Here is a 20,647-nt window from a genome sequence, read left to right as displayed (position 1 = left end):
GTGTCCAAGACAGCCCACTCAACACACACACACACACACACACACACACACACACACACACACACACACACACACACACACACACACACACTCGTCACTGACAGCTCAGTCTCTTCCTCTTACTGTGAGTGTAAGTTTGGCAGCTCAGCAAGAGTGTCTTTGTGAATTAGAAGCCATTAAACGCAGCACATCGCGCCTCATCAAAACCCCAAATATTATGACCTCCATAATGCTTTCAAACGCTCCACATTATATATTTAGTTGATGTGACACCGGGCTGGTAGCCATGCAGTCATGTGGTTTGATACAGTGTGTAGTTCTTCTGACAGATGTACTGTACCTACAGCGTAACACATCCTCACAAAACCACATAAAAACCAACAAGCCTGTCACCAGGACAGCGTGTGTCGTGTTGTCTCCCGTCTTTGTTGTTCCCCTCTAATGTCTCCGTTGATGTTTCTGCCGTCGCTGTTGCTGTTGACGATGATGTTTCGTTTTCTCCCTTTGGTCTTGTTCTGCACTCTGTGAGGACAGCGCAGTGATCTCATCTGTTTCAACCCTCACGTATTTTTGGAAGTGCGTGTACGGTCTCTTTGAAGTCCACACTTCAAAACCCTTCTTACCAAGTCCTTATCTCTCCCCCTGATGTGTGGTGAATGCTGCCTCTCGGCACCTCACTCTCTCTCTCTCTCGCTCTCCCCACTCTCTCCCCCTCTTTTGTCTTTTTCCTCTTTACTCCTCTCCTCCAGACACAAAGCCCTGCCTCATTCGCTTGTCCTCACCATGTCTCCTCGTCCAGAATCATCTGCGCTCCCATTTCATTTTCTGCCTCCCTTTCTCCTGCACCCCCTCTGTTCTGCACCTTTTTGTATTCGTTCTTCCTCTCTTCATGTTCCGTCTCTGTCCTTGTCTTCGTCCTTCCTCCCAAACTCTCTCTGCCTTTCCACACATGCATACACACACACAACACAATCACACACACACACACACACCTGTAGAGTCTACATATATCCGGCAGTCTTGAAAGTAAAATCCCTGAATGTTCTTGCATCCCAGGAGACGTCGCCACTTTTCATATTCTGTTTGTTCCAATTTACTCCAAAATGATGTGTGTGCAGTCAGCATTGCCTCGGGACTAGTTAAGTTCTCCATTTTTCACAGAGTTTTGTATTTCAGTGCAAGATGGTGGAGGCATACAAAATGTGCACCTAAAGGAAGAATGTTATGAACGCTGCACATCTTTGAAAATGCCTGCAGCTCTCAGTCTTGCATGAAAACTGTATTTAAACCTACAAAGACACACCTACCCCGTGTTGCGTGACCCATTCCTCACGTCACTGTCACACTCATGTAGAAAGACAGGACAGTGAAATTGTAGCTAACCCAAAATGAATCACAGATGTCAAATCCTTCACAACAAAAGCAAACCCTAGCTGTGTTTTTTTTCTGCTTGATGTGCTTTCAAATTGATATTGGTGTATTTACTAAATGTATTGTCAAATTATGTGTTTTATTGATTTGGTTTTTTTTAAATATTATTTTATTTTATTGGATGTGCAAGTACAGTACATCAGTCCATTCTGTTTCAAATAATTAGTCATCTTAATTAAAAAAAAACAACAAAAAACAACAAAAAAAACAAAGAAATCAAATTTAATTTCATAGATCCTGTTTTTGTTATTCTTCACATTTACAGTTAAATTAAATTGATCTCAGACGTAGTTTGTATCCCTTATATACCGTATAAAATATGGACGTATCCGTGACATCACCCATCTGTTCCCGAGCGCTGTTTTGAAGCCAATCGACGGCGGCAGCCATATTGGAAATGCGGAACTCAACCAGGCATAGGGTGCTTCTCAAGCTCTAAACTGCAGTCTCCTTGCTCCTCGGCCGAACCGGAAGTACTTACTGACGCGCCATTTTAACTTGCGTCCCAAAGCTCTAAACGCTGCTGGAGGAGAGAGGAGCGAGGAGACTGATCCGAGGAGGGATAATCGAGGAAACACGTGAGCAGAGTTTGCGGAAGTCTTTTCTCTGACAGACACGCCCCCTTATCGAATATCACCCACCGATTGGACGCTGCAGCGGCTCGGACTTAACCGAAACTTAACATCAACTGAGTTTAATAACAGAGAAATGACGGACCTTATTACAGTCACTAAGGGTGCCCTGAAACAGATCATAAACACACGTTGGTTTCTAAACAGTCCGTCTGTGATGAGCTGAAGTTAAAAAGTGTTTGATGTGAGTTTTAGAAACAATATACCGATTTCAAAATCATAAATCAATATAACAGAGGATGGATTATGTTATATCTGATTGTTTTTGTCAGATTCACTGACTAATGAAATAGATTAATAGAGTCTAATATCATAGATAGAATATATGATCAGTTATTTCTCCTGTTAGTTTCCCCGTTTGTTCTTGTTTCCTTCATGAAGAGAATAAAAGTCTGACAGTAAAGTTTATCTGTTAGTAAAAACACTTTTTCCTGTCAGGTTAATAAAGTTTCATATGAGGCTGATCATTAATGAACACAGGGTTTGAAAAGAGTTGGTTTATATTTTCTCTTAAAGTAATAAATAATTTAATAATGAGGCATTTTACCGGTGATAAACAGGTAAAGCACAGAGACAGAGCTCTGTTACTGTTTATATTTATCAGAGTTATTACAGTGAACATGTCTGCAGACACAAACAGCTGTTAAAGCCGTCATCACAAACCGATGTCGCTTCACGTGACGCTCCGGAGGAGAGGACATCTCATTTCTCTAAATACAAATCTCCTCTCTCCTATCTCCTCTGGTTTCATTTCCTCGCATCTCTGGTGGGCGGGACTAAGACGTGAGGAAGAGACGCGAGGATGGACGTTTAGAGCTTTGAGAAGCACCCATAGTGTGACGTAAGGAGGCGGGGTTTGAGCCTCTTAGCCAACAGCTATGTGTTCCCGTCCGGGAGTCAAGTCAGTCATGTCCTTATTTGGGCAAAAACTCTTAATATCTTCTGAACCGTCGCAGTAGAAAAGAATTCACCCCCCGTACAGTGAGTGCAGATAGAGATATTAGCTAAGTAGAGCCAAGCTGTTTTTTGAACCGGGCTGAAAACATGTTTATTAATGCTGCAAAGATCGTCTTTTTCCCATTCATGTCTATGTGGTTTCCGGTGTTTCTGCAGCCAGCCTCAAGCGGATTCTCGATGAACTGCAGTTTATAACACTTCTGCATGGGCCTCATAGTTTTGCCGCTTGGTTTACCCTTATCCACCATACACCTGCACCAACATATAGACTCACACCAACACACACACAAACACTTACACACACACACAAACACTTTACAAACACTTACCCACACTTGCGTTAATACAACACAGTAAGTTTGATGGGGGTTCCTTAGAGTTTATGGTAATCAGGGGATTTTGTGGCTTCTCTCAGTCTATTGAGCTTCATACATCTTGCTCCAAATACTGTCAAATAGTTTTTTCTTTGTTGTATTTCATTGTGTCTTCATATCTGTGGTGTTGTGTGGTTTTATGATAATGAAGGCTTTACATTCATTTACACTGTAGGCCTACATGTAAAGACCCAGCAAGGGAAAGTAGTCTTGTGGCACCTCCGCTCCATTAAGTAGTGACCATTAGGTCTATTTTTAAATGCTCTGCATGCTTCATACATTTCATCAAGAAATGGTGTCATAGCATTAGTAGCAGCTCTAGGCTTGGAAATGTATCTCGAAAATACGACTGTGATAACTTCTCACATCCGCCATTGTTGTTGACAAAGTTGGTTCCAGAAGTCCTGCCCCTTCTTGATTCTGATTAATCGGTGGTCAAGAAGTCACATTAGAGTCACAAAGTTAGCAGAAGTCTTAGACTCTGTGTGCAGCTTCATGCTCTGTATTAGAGCTGTTACATTACATCATCACTATCAAATCGAACGACTTCAGTTCAACACACTGAGAGGTACGTTTGGATGTTTATTTACATGTGTGTTTCTGTCTGTGTCCAGGTGCCCTGTGGATGTGCATCGTACTGAACCCTCACTGCAAACCCGAGCAAAAGTCCTCGTGGCTGCGTCAGCTGCGCAGATGGAACAGCGTGGACGTCTGCCCCTGGGAGGACGGTAACCACGGCAATGAGCTGCCCAACCTCACCCACTCACTGCCTCAGGGTGCCCATGGCAACCAAGGTCAGGGTTTGACTAGTTTTAGTGTGTCCGTCAAAAACATGTTTACTTTGTAATGAGTGATCTAACAGCTTTAGAGATGAGAGGTGAAACATGTAAACATCAAACGTTTTTCTCTTACTGTTGTGATTTGAGTTGTACCTCTCTGCCTCAATAATCAGACTTTTTATATTACTTTTATTTCCTTCATGTTTTATAGAGAGCACTTTGTGAATTTAGAGTTTAAACAATCCTATAACAATGAAGTTACCTCTCTCTACCATCCTGATGCTCATCCACTCTGTTTCTTCTGCCTCTTCCTCACATTCTTCTTCGTCTGTTTCTTCTACCTCTTCCTCACATTCTTCTTCGTCTGTTTCTTCTGCCTCTCCTTCTCCTTCTTCTTCTGCCTTTCTTCTTCTTCTTCTCTTTTGTTCTTCTTCTTCGTCTGTCTTCTGCTTCTCTTCTTCTTCTTTGTCTGCTTCTTCTGCCTCTTCCTCTCTGTTTTTGCTCTTCTCATTCTTTTCTGTTTCTTCTGCCTTCCTCACCTCTTCCTCGTCTGTTTCTTCTGCTCTTCCTCATCTTCTTCTTTCTGTCTTCTGCCTCTTCCTCACCTTCTCTTTGTCTGTTTCTTCTGCCTCTTCCTCGTCTGTTTTTCTACCTCTTCCCACCTTCTTTTAGTCTTTTCTTCTGCCTCTTCCTCACCTTCTTTGTCTGTTCTTCTGCCTCTTCCTCGTCCTCTTCTTCGTCTATTTCTTCTGCCTCTTCCTCATCTTCATCTTCTTCTACATCTTCCTCACTTCTCATCTGTTTTCTTCTGCCTCTTTCTCCCTTCTTTGTCTGTTTTTCTGCCTCTTCCTTGTTGTTTCTTCTGCTTCCTGTTTGTTTCTTCTGCCTCTTCCTCATCTTCTTCTCCTTCATCTTCTTCTGCCTCTTCCTCCCCTTCTTCGTCTGTTTCTTCTGCCTCTTCCACCCCTTTCGTCTGTTTATTCTGCCTCTTCCTCATCCTCTTCTTCGTCTATTTCTTCTGTCTCTTCCTCACCTTCTTCATCTGTTTCTTCTGCCACTTCCTCCCCTTTTTCTTCGTCTGTTTCTTCTGCCTCTTCCTCCCCTTTTTCTTCGTCTGTTCTTCTGCCTCTTCCTCATCTTCTTCTATTTCATCTTCTTCTTATATCTTCCTCCCCTTCTTCTTCTGTTTCTTCTGCCTCTTCCTCACCTTCTTCTTTGTCTGTTTCTTCTGCTTCTTCCTCGTCTGTTTCTTCTACCTCTTCCTCACCTTCTTTTTAGTCTTTTCTTCTGCCTCTTCCTCACCTTCTTTGTCTGTTTCTTCTGCCTCTTTCCTCGTCCTCTTCTTCGTCTATTTCTTCTGCCTCTTCCTCATCTTCTTCATCTTCTTCTACATCTTCCTCACCTTCTTCATCTGTTTCTTCTGCCTCTTTCTCCCCTTCTTTGTCTGTTTCTTCTGCTTCCTTGTTTGTTTCTTCTGCCTCTTCTTGTTTGTTTCTTCTGCTCTTGTTCCTAATCTTCTTCTCCTTCATCTTCTTCGCTCTCCGCCCCTTCTTCGCTGTTTCTTCTGCCTCTTCCACCCTTTCGTCTGTTTCTTCTGCCTCTTCCTCATCCTCTTCTTCGTATTTCTTCTGTCTCTTCCTCACCTTCTTCATCTGTTTCTTCTGCCTCTTCCTCCCTTTTTTCGTCTGTTTCTTCTGCCTCTTCCTCCCTTTTTCTTTGTCTGTTTCTTCTGCCTCTTCCTCCTTTTTCTTCGTCTGTTTCTTCTGCCTCTTCCTCATCTTCTTCTATTTCATTCTTCTATTCTTCTCCCCTCTCATCTGTTTCTTCTGCCTCTTCCTCATCTTCTGCTCTTCTGTTTCCTCTGCTCTTCTCATCTTTCTCCGTCTGTTTCTTCTTCTCTTCTCCCTTCTTCCTCTGTTTCTGCCTCTTCCTGGTATTCTTCTTCTTTGTATGTTTCTTCTGTCTCTTCTTCTTCTTCTTCTTATTCTTCTCTTCTTCTACCTCTTCCTCGTCTTCTTGCTCGTCTGTTTCTTCTGCTTTTCCTCGTCTCTTCTCGTCTTTTTATTCTACCTATTCCTCCACTTCTTCCTTTGTTTCTGCTGCATCTTCCTCACCTTCTTTCTTCGTCTGTTTCTTCTGCCTCTTCCCCCCCTCTTCGTCTGTTTCTTCTGTATCTTCCCACTTTATTCTTCGTCTGTTCTTCTGCCTATTCCTGGTCTTCTTCTTCTTCGACGTTTCTTCTGCTTCTCCTTGTTGTTTCTTCGCCTCTTACTTGTCTGTTTCTTCTGCTTCTTCCTTACTTTCTTCTCATCATATTCTTCTACTCTTCCCCCCTTCTTCCTCTGTTTCTTCTGCCTCTTCCACCCCTTCTTTGTCTGTTTCTTCTGCCTCTTCCTCAGCCTCTTCTAGTCTGTTTTTTCTACCTATTCCTCCCCTTCTTTGTCTGTTTCTTCTGCCTCTTCCTGGTCTTCTTCTTCTTCGTCTGTTTCTTCTGTCTCTTCTCTTCTTCTTCATCTTCTTCTACCTCTTCCTCCCATTCTTCGTCTGTTTCTTCTGCCTCTTCCTCGTCCTCTTCTTCGTCTGTTTCTTCTACCTCTTTCTCACCTTCTATGTCTGTTTCTTCTGCCTCTTCCTCTTCCTATTCTTCGTCTGTTTCTTCTGCATCTTCCTCGTCCTCTTCTTTGTGTGTTTCTGCTGTATCTTCCTCACCTTCTTCTTCGTCTGTTTCTTCTGCCTCATCCCCCCTTCTTCGTCTGTTTCTTCTGAATCTTCCTCACCTTCTTTTTTTAGTCTTTTTCTTCTGCCTCTTTTTATCCCCTTCTTCATCTGTTTCTTCTGCCTTTTTCCCCTTCTTTGTCTGTTTCTTCTCCCTCTTCCTCGTCCTCTTCCTCTTCATCTTCTTCTACCTCTTCCTCACCTTTTTCATCTGTTTCTTCTGCCTCTTCCTCCCAGTTTTCTTCGTCTGTTTCTTCTCCCTCTTCCTCATCTTCTTCTATTTCATCTTCTTCTATATCTTCCTCCCCTTCTTCATCTGTTTCTTCTGCCTCTTGCTCGTCTGTTTCCTCTGCCTCTTCCTTCCCTTCTTCGTCTGTTTCTTCTGCCTCATCCTCGTCTTCTTCTTCGTCTGTTTCTTCTGCCTCTTCCTAACCTTCTTCCTTTGTATCTTCTGCATCATCCTCACCTTCTTCTTAGTCTGTGTCTCTGCGTCTTCTCCCTTTCTCGTCTATTTCTTCTGCTTCTACCTGGTCTCTCTTGTTCTGTTTCTTATGCCTCTTCCTCCACCTCTTTGTCTGTTTCTTCTGCCTCTTCCTCACCTTCTTCAACTGTTTCTTCTGCCTCTTCCTCACCTTCTTTGTCTGTTTCTTCTGCCTCTTCCTAACCTTCTTCCTTTGTTTCTTCTGCATCTTCCTCACCTTCTTCTTCGTCTGTTTCTTCTGCCTCTTTCTCCCTTTCTTCGTCTGTTTCTTCTGCCTCTTCCTCGTATTCTTGCTCATCTGTTTCTTCTGCCTTTTCCTTGTCTTCTTCTCCATCTATTTCTTCTGCCTATTCTCCCCTTCTTCGTCTGTTTCTTCTGCCTCTTTCTCCCTTTCTTCGTCTGTTTCTTCTGCCTCTTTCTTGTCTTCTTCTTGTTCTGTTTCTTCTGCCTCTTTCTTGTCTTCTTTGCCTGTTTCTTCTGCCTCTTTCTCCCCTTCTTCTCCTGTTTCTTCTGCCTCTTCTTCGTCTTCTTCTTCGTCTGTTTATTCTGCCTCTTCCTCCCCTTCTTTGCCTGTTTCTTCTGCATCTTCCTCACCTTCTTCGTCATCTTTTTCTTCTGCCTCTTCCTGGTCTTCTTCTTCTTAGTTTGTTTCTTCTCTTTTCTTCTACGTCCTCTTCTTCTTCACCTTCTTCTACCTCTTCCTCCCCTTCTTTGTCTGTTTCTTCTGCCTCTTCCTCGTATTCTTGCTCATCTGTTTCTTCTGCCTCTTCCTTGTCTTCTTGCTCGTCTGTTTCTTCTTCTTCTTCTTCTTCTTCTTCTTCTTCTTCTTCTTCTTCTTCTTCTTCTTCTTCTTCTTCTTCTTCTTCTTCTTCTTCTTCTTCTTCTTCTTCTTCTTCTTCTTCTTCTTCTTCTTCTTCTTCTTCTTCTTCTTCTTCTTCTTCTTCTTCTTCTTCTTCTTCTTCTTCTTCTTCTCCTTCTCCTTCTCCTTCTTCTTCAGGCTGCCTATTTTGTAGGTGGTAGTTTTGTTTGTATGTTAAGTAATAATGCTAGCGCTTTCTATATTTGATACAACAAAACAAACATATGGCGACACATATAGACCTCTTCATTTTGTGTATTTTTTCACCATGTAAAGCTCATGGAGTCTGTGACGTCCCTCTCTTAACCCTTGTACTTGTTTTGTGCAGAGATGCGTCCCCACCGGACTGTGTTCACTCGGGCCATCGAAGCCTGTGACCTGCACTGGCAGGACCGACACCTCCAGCACATTATCGCCAGTGACCTCTATGCCAACTACTGTTACCATGACAACCAGGACGGCTCCCTCTTTGACTCACGCGGATGGCCCTTGTGGCACGGTGAGTGTATGTGTATGTGTATGTGTGTGTGTGTGTGTGTAAGTGCCAGATTAGTTCTTAGAGCAGACATTAGGTTTGACTCTAGCCGATGAGAGAACATTAAGGTTAAAACTTTGTAATTTCTTTCTCAGAACATGTCCCGACGGCCTGCGCTAGAGTCGACGCCCTGCGATCGCATGGTTACCCAAGAGAAGCCCTCCGATTGGCCATCGCTGTGGTGAACACGTTACGGCGGCAACAGCAGAGGCAACTGGAGCACTTTCGGCGACACAAGAAAGGTGAGGCTTCTTTGAACTGTTTCAGTTTTCTGAGTTGAAAAAAGATGAACAAATCAATCTTGACAAAGTCGCTTATTGTTCATACAAACAAAAGCAGCACCACACAAAAATATAAGCTTGTAATAACAGGGGAAAATTAAAGTGTTGACAGAAGAGAGAGGAGGAAAATTCTCCCAAAACTCTGCCAGCTGTGAAGCTTGTTTTTAAGTCTTTATTTATGGGAGCTGGAGTAATTAAATACCATTAACAAAGAGAAAAGCTGTAGTGTGGTTGTAGGAATAACCTCTTTTTGAGGACCATTGACAAATCTGGATACTTCAGTAAGAAAATATGTCTCTGAAATTTGTGGTTAACAGAATCTCTGTGTTTTTTTAATGCTTCTTGTTTCAGAGTTGCTCCATAAAGGCCATACCTCTATAACCAACATGGAGGGCTGGGTTGGACACCCGCTCGATCCCATCGGCACCCTTTTCAGCACCCTTACAGAGTCGGGGCGAGTGGGAGAGGAGGGCGCCAACACCTGTTTAGACCTCTCAGGTACTGCTGACGCATAGAAACTGGCATCCTGACTCAAACAAATTCACGCACACATACATAAACACAGCTCCGGCATTATGGCTACATATAAAAACTAGAGATTCTGGGCCAACACAAACCCAGAGAGATTCTTCTGTATGCTTTTGTTTGCATTCTTTGTACCACATGCTTGCACTGTATGATTTCTACATTATATATGCTACATGTGCTGTATAATAACATGCCATATACATGCATATGTTTACATAACTACCACATAGAAAAGGATACTTTAGGTGTACCATTATACAAAAAGAACAGGCTATAATCAGTAAAGACAAAGAATGTAAACCTGAACTTCAGTTTTTTAACATCCTTTAAGTTATTTACAGAAACAGATTTGTATAATATGTTGATTCAACACTGGACTAATACTCAAATCTCTACTTTGTCTGGTACACTAGAGTCATTTCTCGGCTTTGTGGCAGCATATTAAGCCAGATTTATCAAGTCTTTGTTTTTATCAAGTGCAATTTATCAAAACCATAATGCTGATTCATCATCAGACTCTCCTTCTCATCATATCATTCGTCCTCTCATGCTTTTTCGACTGTCCTCTCCTACGCTCCATGATCGCTCCGTCCCTCATCGCCTCCTCTGCTCACAGAAATAGCCCTCTCCTCTGAGGTAGAGGAGTGAAGAGAGGAATGCTCCTGAGGCGTTGATCTTTATTTTGGATAGTCGTTTGGTTCAGACCTCTACTTTGTGACTGACGCATCGGTTTTCCATAGGAGACAGGCTCATCTAGTATCCAAAACCTCAAAGAACAACACAGAATCTGACCACCACTTTATGCCATTGTTTCAGCTCCCTTTTCTGTTTCTGTCCTCCTTTTCCTCACAGATTGCTCTAGTGTTGTAAGCAGAGCAGAGCTCCAGCGGATGCCTGTGCAGCGATTGTTAGGAGATGGTGAGTCTTACGTGGCACTGGCGGTGGAGACGGCTCTGGTCGGCTTGGGCCAGCAGCGGGTGATGCCGGACGGGCTGTATGCTCAAGAGAAGGTGTGTCGCAATGAAGAGCAGCTATTGGCTAAGCTGCAGGAAGTGGAACTGGACGACTCCCTGGTCAAAATCTTCCGTAAACAGGCCGTCTTTCTGCTAGAGGGTGAGAGTGAATAGATATTGTTTCTCCTTTTTTTTTGTCCCTTTATTTCACATCGTTTCCCAGCAGTTTCCACACATATAGACACACCTCCTCCCTTTCTTGTCTCTCCCTCCCACGCACCAAACCCCTACACATTCCTGCTAAAACAGGAAAAAACACATTGGACTCTGCCTCACTATTTATTATCCTTTCATTTTGTGGTGCAAATAGAGGCTGAGCTGCCCTGGGCCAGACCAAAATGAGCTCTTTACACAGTAACACCAGGGGTATTGTGTCAGCACACACATGCACGCACACACAGCAGTGTACATTTACAGGACCAGGGCTGGAGCAGAATGAGGTTTGGTTATGGGAAAAAGAAAGGGAGGAGGAGAAGGAGGAGGAGGTGGAGGAGTCCCCACCCAAAACCCAAGCCCGGCCTCAGCCCCCTGACACGACCACCCACCTCTGGCTCCATTGCTAATAGAGCGCCGGGTTCCGAGGCCTCTGCGGGCCCCTGGAGGCTGCAGCCCCGCCACTGTGTGATGTGGTCTGTGGCTGAGGAGCCTGTTGGGGTTTAAAATAACCCACCAGAGACTAAAGGAAGTGCAGGAAGAGATGGGGGTAGGGAGGAGAGCGAGAGTGGGGCCAAGTCTGCACACACGACCATATGGTTTTCTGACGTCACAGTTTATTTTATGCAGCGTGGCATCTCCTAGAGCTGGGTGGGAGAGGTGGACCAGATAAATCACTCTCAATTCTGTAGTATAAACAAATACACAAGTAAATAAAAACACCTCTTTCTTGATAATTTATACCATACATTGTAATACCACACTGTAACATTTACTCACCTGATGAGACTAATAATCATTCCAGGAATTTCATTCACTGTTTGGAAGCATCATCACCTCTTTTAATTTGTCTGTGTTTGTTGTTTTCTGTGTTTTGTATGCAGCTGGCCCGTACTCTGGCCTCGGAGAGATCGTCCACAGAGAGAGCGTTCCCATGCACACCTTCGCCCGCTATCTCTTTACCTCCCTGCTACCTCACGACGCTGAACTGGCGTACAAACTTGCACTGAGAGCCATGAGGTAGGTGTCCGAGGGGTTGGCCCTTCAGTGGGTTTCTTTGTGTGTTGCTGCTATTATGTCAAAACCTTGTAAATCAGGTTTTATCGATAACGCATTTGGGGAAAGTAATCCTAATCTTTGGATTAAGAATATCCTCCCATGTTTGGGCTAATGGAGCCTTTTAAAACATTACAACGGAAAACTCTTGAATACGAGAGGAAAATATGCCTGTGCTACCAAAGCTGGGAATAAAACCTCTGAGTTATTGCAATCATCTGACTGTAAACACACCGTGCATCAATTGTTCAGAAACTTTTGCAGATCTTAAACATTTAAAGATGTATTCTACACCTTTTTTTTTTTTTTAAATCAGATGAGTATCTGCTTCTCTAAAGCCTCAAATCGCTCCATGTGGCAAGATGTTGTCTATTATCGAAATATTTCAGAAATACTATGAAGATGGATGAAAATGTTAAGCGCTCTCTGTTTTAATGTGTCTGTCCTAAGTGTAGGGCCTGACTGTGCAGTATCCATTTGATCTCTCTGCATTAAGCTCCTGTGTGTATTCATCTGTGGACAATGTGTACATGTGTATGTATGTTAATCAGTCTGCGCTGCTGTGTTTTGATGTTGTGACTAGTGGGAGCTGGATCAGTGAATATTAATTACATTAATGAGAGTGTAATTAGTGTGGCTGTAATGAGGGAGCACACACACACACACACACACACACACACACACACGCACACACAAGCACACGCACACACACACAGAGAGACCCAGGGCCAACAGGGAGAGAGGGCAGTGTGTGGAAGATGTTTGTTGTGTTTCTACAAAGCGATTCTTCTCGGAGTGGACGGCTGAGAAACTGGCAGACGATTAGTGAACGAATGAAAAGTGAGTTTTGTTTCTGGGTTGTACCATCGGGTGTCACGGTCGGACAATGGGAGAACAAAAAGACAACAAACACATCATTGACACTTTCCTCTCGTTGACCAGTGAGGAGGTGTGAGGGATTGAAATGACTTCATTATAAAACCAAAACAACATGGCTTGCCTTCTCTGTGTAGAGTTTCTGTGGTTAAAGGTTCCACATCTCACCGCTGATTGTCCCCTTTGGCCTCTTAACTCCCATCCAAAACCGGCTTTTTTTTTCACCCTGAGTCAGCCACTCCCCTTCCTCCCTTTCCTACTTCCCTTCACCTCACCCGTTTCCTCCCCTCACCTCCTCCATCCTCGCTCCTGTGGTGTGAAACTGGCGATTTAGAATAATATGGCCACTTATGGGTGCTCCTGGGAGCCAGGGGTGTCTACTCAGCACATAATGAATGTGTGTAATGTAGCGTAGTGTAATATGATAGCATATACCTCTGTGCTCCCACGGGACAGTGGACAGTTAAATATAGAGGAGGAGGTAAAGGAACAGGGCTATTTTAATGGACCTATTATAACACTATCATTGATACAAGGAGAGTGAGAGAGAGTCTTTTTCTCTTTTTCTCACACACACACACACACACACACACACACACACACACACACACACACACACACACACACACACACACACACACACACACACACACACTCACTTTTTCCGCTTCCTACTTGCTTTGTTGATTTGTCTTCCCCTTCACAGTTGCTCTAAAACAGCCTTTTTATAAAGTAATGCCTGCTAAATCCACTCTATATGCATTTGTGTATGTAGGCAGAGTGTTTTCAAGTGCGAATATGCTATCTGTTTATGTTCTGTGTGCGCATGAGGTTAATTAAAGTGTGCAAGAGCAGCATATGCCGCTCGATGGCTTGGTGTGAGCGGCCAAAAACAAAAACAGAGGAGCTGCCGACTGGTTCACGCGCTGCCCAGAATTTGACTGCAGACGCAAAAAAAGAAGAGGAAGCTTCTCCAGAGACGGCCTTTATCACGACTTTGTGGAAGCCAAAGAGACAAATCCCAGCCGCCTGCTATCATTTTAGATTTCCATATGAGATGCGAGTCTTCCAATGCTAATGAATCTAGATCCTCACTGTAATCCACAACCTTTGATCCTCTGCATAATCCATAATCTTTAAACATATGCCACTGTGCATCATAAATGTAGGCTGAGGATAAACTAAGACAATGATATTCCAATGACACTCACAGATAACCGAGATGCTCCTATATTTTGCAGTTATGCTAATAATCTCTAAGCAGAAGTTTTTAAATATTGAGGCCTTTTAATCATATACATAGTTAAATATTCAGTTTGTATTAAAGCTAATGCAGCTTCCATTGTTGTGAGGATTCTGCATTATGAGATTTTAAGGAAAAACAAATCAGTATTGACAAAAACATACATAAAATTGCTATTTTGTGATATTTTATCACATTATTAGATTATTATAACTGATGCATGGCATGTCAGCATCATTTCAGCCTTGGTGGAAGTGAATCTGATTGCAACATATGCCTATTCATGCATTAAGTTTTATAAACTGATCATTTGATTTGTCATATATTTGCTTAAATGTATTGGAGCTGTTTGTAAGGAGTTGTAGAGAAACGTAACATGAGGTCAGGTTCCTCAAACTTGTTAATCACACAGGCACTCATAAATAATATATTCTTTATATAAATGTACCTCTTTCAGAAGAAAATAGGGCGATATAATCAACTATTTGTTTTTTTGTACATCAGTATGTACACATCCAGACCACAGCCTCCTGAAGTATCAACAAAGATACCCTGGAGTTGAGAGTATCACCATGCAAGTGTTGTGCATTGGCTAAATATCTTTATGCATGTTCATGCTATAATCCAATTGAGGGATTACATGCACCTCTGGGTTTCAAAAAATCCCACAACCCTCTGTGATCATGAAACACGTTTGACATCTTCCTGGAAAAAAAAATGCACATACAGCTACAGCTAGAGTTAAGACTGTTTCCTAGATTTCTGATGCTTCGTAACACAGGCAGAGACATTTAGGTGATAGATTTGATGCCATTTTTTTGCTTGTCATCTCAAGCATCCAAAGCACTTACAAGGAGGGAGCTGAAATGTTGGGGTCACATTTAGGTCCTGCTTTATGAAGGTGTTGTACTTCCCGTTTGTGTATGTAAGTGGAGTTCTCTCAGTGGATGTGACTCTGGGTTGATAGATGTGGGCTTGATAGATTATGAAAGTGAAGGGTGTTTACAGTCAAAGGGGAGAGCATGAGGTAGAGAGGTCAGTCGTCATGGTGATGCTGACCAGAAACCCCTTAAGGGTGTTAGGATTTCAGTAAAACTTAGCTGGACTGCTTTTCATCAACGTCTTGCTCCTTTTCTCTCCTATTCTTGCATCTTGTTCTTCCTATACGTAGACTAAATGTGCTAATATTGCTTCTACCATTGATAATCCCTTACAATATTGTCCTCTGGTGTCCCTGCACATCCTCAGCCTTCAGTTTCTCTGTTGCAATAATCATTGCTGTGTCCCTTTCAGATGTGACAGGGCGCTACAGTGCCACAGGGCGCTACAGTGCCACAGGACGCGTTTGACACCAAAGCAGCCGCTCCCCTCCTCTTTCACAGCCTCACACAGGGATTGATTGCCTCTTCGAGCTGACTGTGTTATCATCGATAACACACGTTTTTATCCAGCCATTGCTGTGCTGTAAAGAAATATGAGTTTAATTTGATGTTTGAAGAACACTTGACATGGAGTTGAGAGTTCCTATAGTGCTTTTGCAGAGAGAAGATCATGTTTACAGACAGTTCTCAACATTTCGCGGCAGTTTTTCAAGGTGCTCGATGTGAACGCGACCTTTAATGGGGAATGTACTGTACTTGAATGCTTCAGAGCTCTCCATTTTGCTTTCTTTTTCCTCATTTATTTTTTGTTTCCCATGAAACAATAGCCCAGTATGGATTTTCCTCCCAACATTTTGAAGAGGTTATTTTTCAGCGGGGCCAGGCCTCTCAAGCTCTCATCCAATGGAGGCCTCTGGGTCTCTAGTGAAAACCAAACAAAGACAGGAATGTTGATGAGGCCTCCATCTTTACCCAGGGCCTTTTTTATTTTTTTGCTTTGCTACACCCCAGGAATCTTGCAGAAGGCCCCAGTGTGGTGGAAGCTTTTAGCAGCTCTTTAGAAGTGTATGGAGTGAACCCGGCTGTTGCTGGGGTTTTCAAACTTCTCCATTTTACAGCAAGTGTCCGTGTTCACACTGGCACGCATCACGACTGGGTTTTTTGACACCTTCTCTCTCCGGGAGACCGGCCTGGCTTGTGCCCTCATGGGTAAAAAGCAAAGAGGCTGTTTTCGTGCATGCCTGCACTCAGGTGGCAACAGTATCACATGCACTTTGCTCTGAAATTGAAACTGGCATTTAGCATCACATTGCTTTTACTGGGATGCTTTGATGTGTTTTCAAAAGGGCAGGTGTGTGTGTGTGTATGTGTGTATTTATCCGAGCCTGTGTGTGTGTGTGTGTGTGTGTGTGTGTGTGTGTGTGTGTGTGTGTGTGTGTGTGTGTGTGTGTGTGTGTGTGTGTGTGTGTGTGTGTGTGTGTGTGTGTGTGTGTGTGTGTGTGTGTGCACTGACTCTTTTCATTCATGTGTGTCGGTATTTGTTTGATGTGTGTCCAGCCTTACAGGGCTGGAAGGTGAATTCCTTAATTTCCCCGTGGACTCAATTAGCTTTGTGATTGGCTGAGAGGAGGCCAGGTTGTGCTGTCTTCTGAAGGAAAGAAGACCTTTGAAAGTGAGGTGGGAGAGAAAGTGAAGCAGAATAGGAGATGAGCCGGCCACAGTGGTAATGGAGGTGGTGCTACAGATGACTCGGCCCTGTCGGTGTTATTATAATGAGAGAGAGAAACTAGTGGAGCTCCTTCATCCACTAGCAGGTGTTGCGAGGCTCTGACTTCATTATTACCAATTAGAGTGAAGAAAATACTAATTATACCTCGGTTTCTAGGTGATTAAATACCAGGTTGGAAGTAAATTGCAGGGTTAGGCGAACTGTAATCCCCCTGTGATCACCATAGTCATTTTCATTTTGAAGTCCCTTTCAGACCATCATAATGACGACTTTTCTGTCTGTACAGTACTCCTGTCTGTCTGCGTGTTACTGTATGAAGTAATTTTACTGTGATGATGATAATTCCTGAACTTTTGATTATCCTTCTCCCTGTTTCTGTTTCTGTTTCTGTAGTATCACAACACAACTCTTTTTTTACTCTTTATAGGTTAATAAATGTATGGTTATCTAAAGTGTTCTAACAATAAACATGCATTGGATTGATTTAAATTGTTTTCTGCAGAATAAGTAACTCAGAGCCTCTTTTCCGTCTGTCTGTCTCAGGTTGCCGGTGTTGGAGTCGACAGCCTCGTCAGGTGACCTGTCACGACCCCACCACATCGTATCAGTGGTGCCCAACCGCTACCCGCGCTGGTTCACCCTGAGCCACATAGAGTCTCAGCAGTGTGAGCTGGCCTCCACCATGCTAACTGCTGCCAAAGGTGCGGATCCACATATTCTCTAACGCACACAGGAACACAAAACGTGCACAGATATATGCAAATGAGCAAGGTAGTGATCTCTGTCTCTGGTCTGAAGCATTCCTGTGTTCAATTCCCCTCCAGGTGACAGTCGAAGACTGGAGACAGTTCTGGAGTCCATCCAGAAAAATATCCACTCCTCGTCTCACATCTTCAAACTGGCACAGGATGCGTTCAAGATCGCCACTCTGATGGACAGCTTGCCTGACATCACACTTCTAAAAGTCTCTCTGGAGCTTGGGCTGCAGGTACACAAACACACCCACATTGTTTGTTGAAATGAAAACCACTGTGTATTTATCTGTACTTTTTGAAGAACTGATACCAAACAAATTACAGTAAAAACCTGTTGTTAAGATATCTTGTTTTACTGAGTTTGTCTGTCGGATGCAATTTTACAATGGTTATATTTTCACAAAGCATCTCTTTCTCCTTAAAACACCTATTAATTCTTGAAATTAATTTTCCTATTTATTTATTTTTCTTCTTCTATTGCTTCATATTTGAAAGGTGCAAAACTTGTGATGACATTGACTGTTCATGCCAGAATGTTTGAGTTGTGGGGTCTATGAAACTTCATCTCTGCCCTCACAAAACTTTAGAAAGCTGTGGTGGCATTATTATTTGGGAATACAGGAACACTCAGAGAAAGTTATTCCCACTATAGGGTGCTCTTGAAGGTCTCCATTTACAGCAAGCCCTCTTACTTCTTTAATGTGCACTGTTCCATTACCAGCTAAATCCTGTGTACACTTAGGCTTTTGAGTTTCTAAACACATCAGAAAGTTTGTTCTTTTTTGTTAAAGTAGCACCACAAGAAGTAGCACCTTTTATAAAACCCATGACATTTAGTGAAAAGTGTTTGAGATGTTTTTGGTTCAGCGTGGGTAAAAAGCCTTGCACAAGGTTTGTGTCCGTCTCTGAAGAAGCTAACAGTCATGATGTGACTGTTGCAGTGAAGTGTCTCAATACCTTGTATTTCTAAGGATTTACTTTGAAGGTTTAGTTGAGGGTTTTTCATCCTCGAGGCAGCTGTGCCCCTCAGAAAGTTGAACAGCTACAAAGTACATATGTTAAGTGAAAGAGTAATCACTGATGACCACTGTTATATGAGTCCATGTGTTAAGATTTTGAAGTGGTAGACATTTCAATGTTGTTAATCGTACTTTCTCTACACTTCTCACTCCCCCTGCTCCACCCTTGTATTCCCCATCTTCCACAGGTGATGAGAATAACTCTTTCTACATTAAACTGGAGGAGGAGAGAGATGGTGCGCTGGTTAGTTACATGTGCCACTGAAGTTGGTAAGTAATGCGTTGATTTTTTATAATGTGGTTGTTTCAATATGTGCTTTATGTAATTGCTGTATCTTCTTTCTCTTCATTCTGTCTCCTCTGTGTCCCCCAGGTGTGTACGCACTGGACAGCATCATGCAAAGTTGGTTCACCCTCTTCACCCCCACAGAGGCCACCAGTATCGTGGCCACAACCGTCATGTCCAACAGCACTATCGTTCGCCTCCACCTGGACTGCCACCAGCAGGAGAACCTCGCCTCGTCAGCCCGCACCCTCGCCCTGCAGTGTGCCATGAAGGACCCCCAGAACTGCGCCCTCTCTGCCCTCACACTCTGTGAAAAGGACCACATTGCCTTCGAGACAGCCTACCAGATTGTACTGGATGCAGCAGCGACGGGGATGAGCTACACGCAGCTCTTCACTATAGCCCGCTACATGGAGCACCGGGGATACCCAATGAGGGCGTACAAGCTAGCAACGTTAGCAATGGCTCACCTGAACCTTAGTTACAACCAGGACACGCACCCGGCCATCAATGACGTGCTGTGGGCCTGTGCACTTAGCCACTCGCTGGGAAAAAACGAGCTGGCTGCTGTCATCCCTCTTGTGGTGAAGAGCGTGAAGTGTGCCACAGTGCTCTCGGACATTTTGCGGCGGTGCACGCTGACCACACCGGGAATGGTGTCAGCATTGCACAGTCGTAGGAACTCTGGGAAGCTAATGTCCCTGGACAAGGCGCCGCTAAGGCAGCTGCTGGACGCAACCATCGGGGCCTACATCAACACCACACACTCACGGCTCACACACATCAGCCCGCGCCACTACAGCGAGTTTATCGAGTTCTTGGGGAAAGCCCGGGAGACTTTTATGATGGCTCACGACGGACACATTCAGTTCACACAATTCATAGACAACCTGAAACAGATCTACAAGGGCAAAAAGAAACTTATGATGCTGGTGAGGGAGAGGTTCGGCTGAGGGCGAGGCCCCCTCCTGCTCTAGTACTTTTCTATTAACTTGAGTCTGCCTTTTGAACTTCTTTTGGACGTATAAAATAGACGAGTAAAAAGAGGGATGTGACTTGTAGAATGAAGCAAAAAGAGAAAGGAAAAGATGACAAAAAAATCAACAGAGCCACATGCGGTATTATTGTTCTTGCTGTTGTTATTGTTATAAACATTATTACTATTATTATTATTAATATTATTACTACTATGTGTACAGAAGTGTTTTTATTTTTCAGAAGAGAGGAAATTTGTCATGTTGTGAATGTTGTGTGTATTTCTCTACATGTGTGCGAGAGGAAAAATGAAAAGTGAAATGGCTTTTTTTGAATCGTTCCTTTTAATTTTATGATTTAAAGCATTTTTTTTTCCCTTTTTCAGTGTGTATTGAGTTAAAAGTTTTCAAGTGGCTGAGGCCCTTCTACAATAGTGCTCACGGTAAAACGAAAACAAGAAGTAGAAAAAACAACAACACTCAAAGAGAAACTAAGGCTTTAAAACCACACGGAGCACCTCCCTCTGCCCAGGCCCTTGCTGTTTGGGCGCTGGGCAGCACTGCACAGCTTAGCTTGGCTCTGCTCGGCTCAGCTTGGGTTAGCACTGACAGAAAGCAGCCATCAGCATTTCTTTAGACACAGCAGTAATAACAGCAGCAGCAACAGCACTTGAGCAGCCATTAGTTTTCTCTGGGTCGCAGTTATTTGCCATATTCACACAGCAGCCATTCTCTTCTGATGTCATGCTCAGGGCTCTGGTGTCAAATGCTGACTTTATTTTGTATTCCTGTAGTCCATGCTGAAAGTCACATAAATGTAGCATATCTCACAGTTATCATTATTATAGTGCTTCTCAATCAAAGCGTAAGTAAAATATCAACTGATGGCATTAAACCATATTTCAAGGTTAAAGAACATGATAACAGATTACTACTGTTAGAAAAGTGCTAATGCTAGCAATACACCACTTACTAGCTAAAACACAACCTCTTATGACAACATTATGTCAGCTTGTCTTTCTATCTGTGGTTTAACACTAAAAATAGAAGCTTAAAATTGCTTCTTTCTAGCTTACAACATTAGCTAGTA

General features: G+C 43.2%; 1 protein-coding gene across 1 annotated transcript in view; it reads left to right on the top strand.

Annotated features, from left to right (window-relative positions):
- LOC117818432 (zinc finger SWIM domain-containing protein 6-like) overlaps positions 1 to 19,932 on the top strand; it is a 52,955-nt gene extending 33,023 nt beyond the window's left edge. The window contains 10 exon segments of the mRNA XM_034691298.1: positions 4,009 to 4,188; positions 8,557 to 8,727; positions 8,859 to 9,005; positions 9,396 to 9,542; positions 10,425 to 10,685; positions 11,623 to 11,758; positions 17,067 to 17,224; positions 17,348 to 17,511; positions 18,486 to 18,567; positions 18,671 to 19,932. Of these exon segments, the coding sequence (XP_034547189.1) occupies positions 4,009 to 4,188; positions 8,557 to 8,727; positions 8,859 to 9,005; positions 9,396 to 9,542; positions 10,425 to 10,685; positions 11,623 to 11,758; positions 17,067 to 17,224; positions 17,348 to 17,511; positions 18,486 to 18,567; positions 18,671 to 19,536 (2,312 nt within the window). The 3' untranslated portion in view covers positions 19,537 to 19,932.
- Positions 19,933 to 20,647: the final 715 nt, after the last annotated feature.

This window comes from Notolabrus celidotus, chromosome 9 (genome assembly GCF_009762535.1).
Source record: "Notolabrus celidotus isolate fNotCel1 chromosome 9, fNotCel1.pri, whole genome shotgun sequence".
NCBI lineage: Eukaryota > Metazoa > Chordata > Actinopteri > Labriformes > Labridae > Notolabrus > Notolabrus celidotus.
Note: the sequence above shows the minus strand (reverse complement) of the source record. Positions and strands in the feature narration are given on the sequence as shown.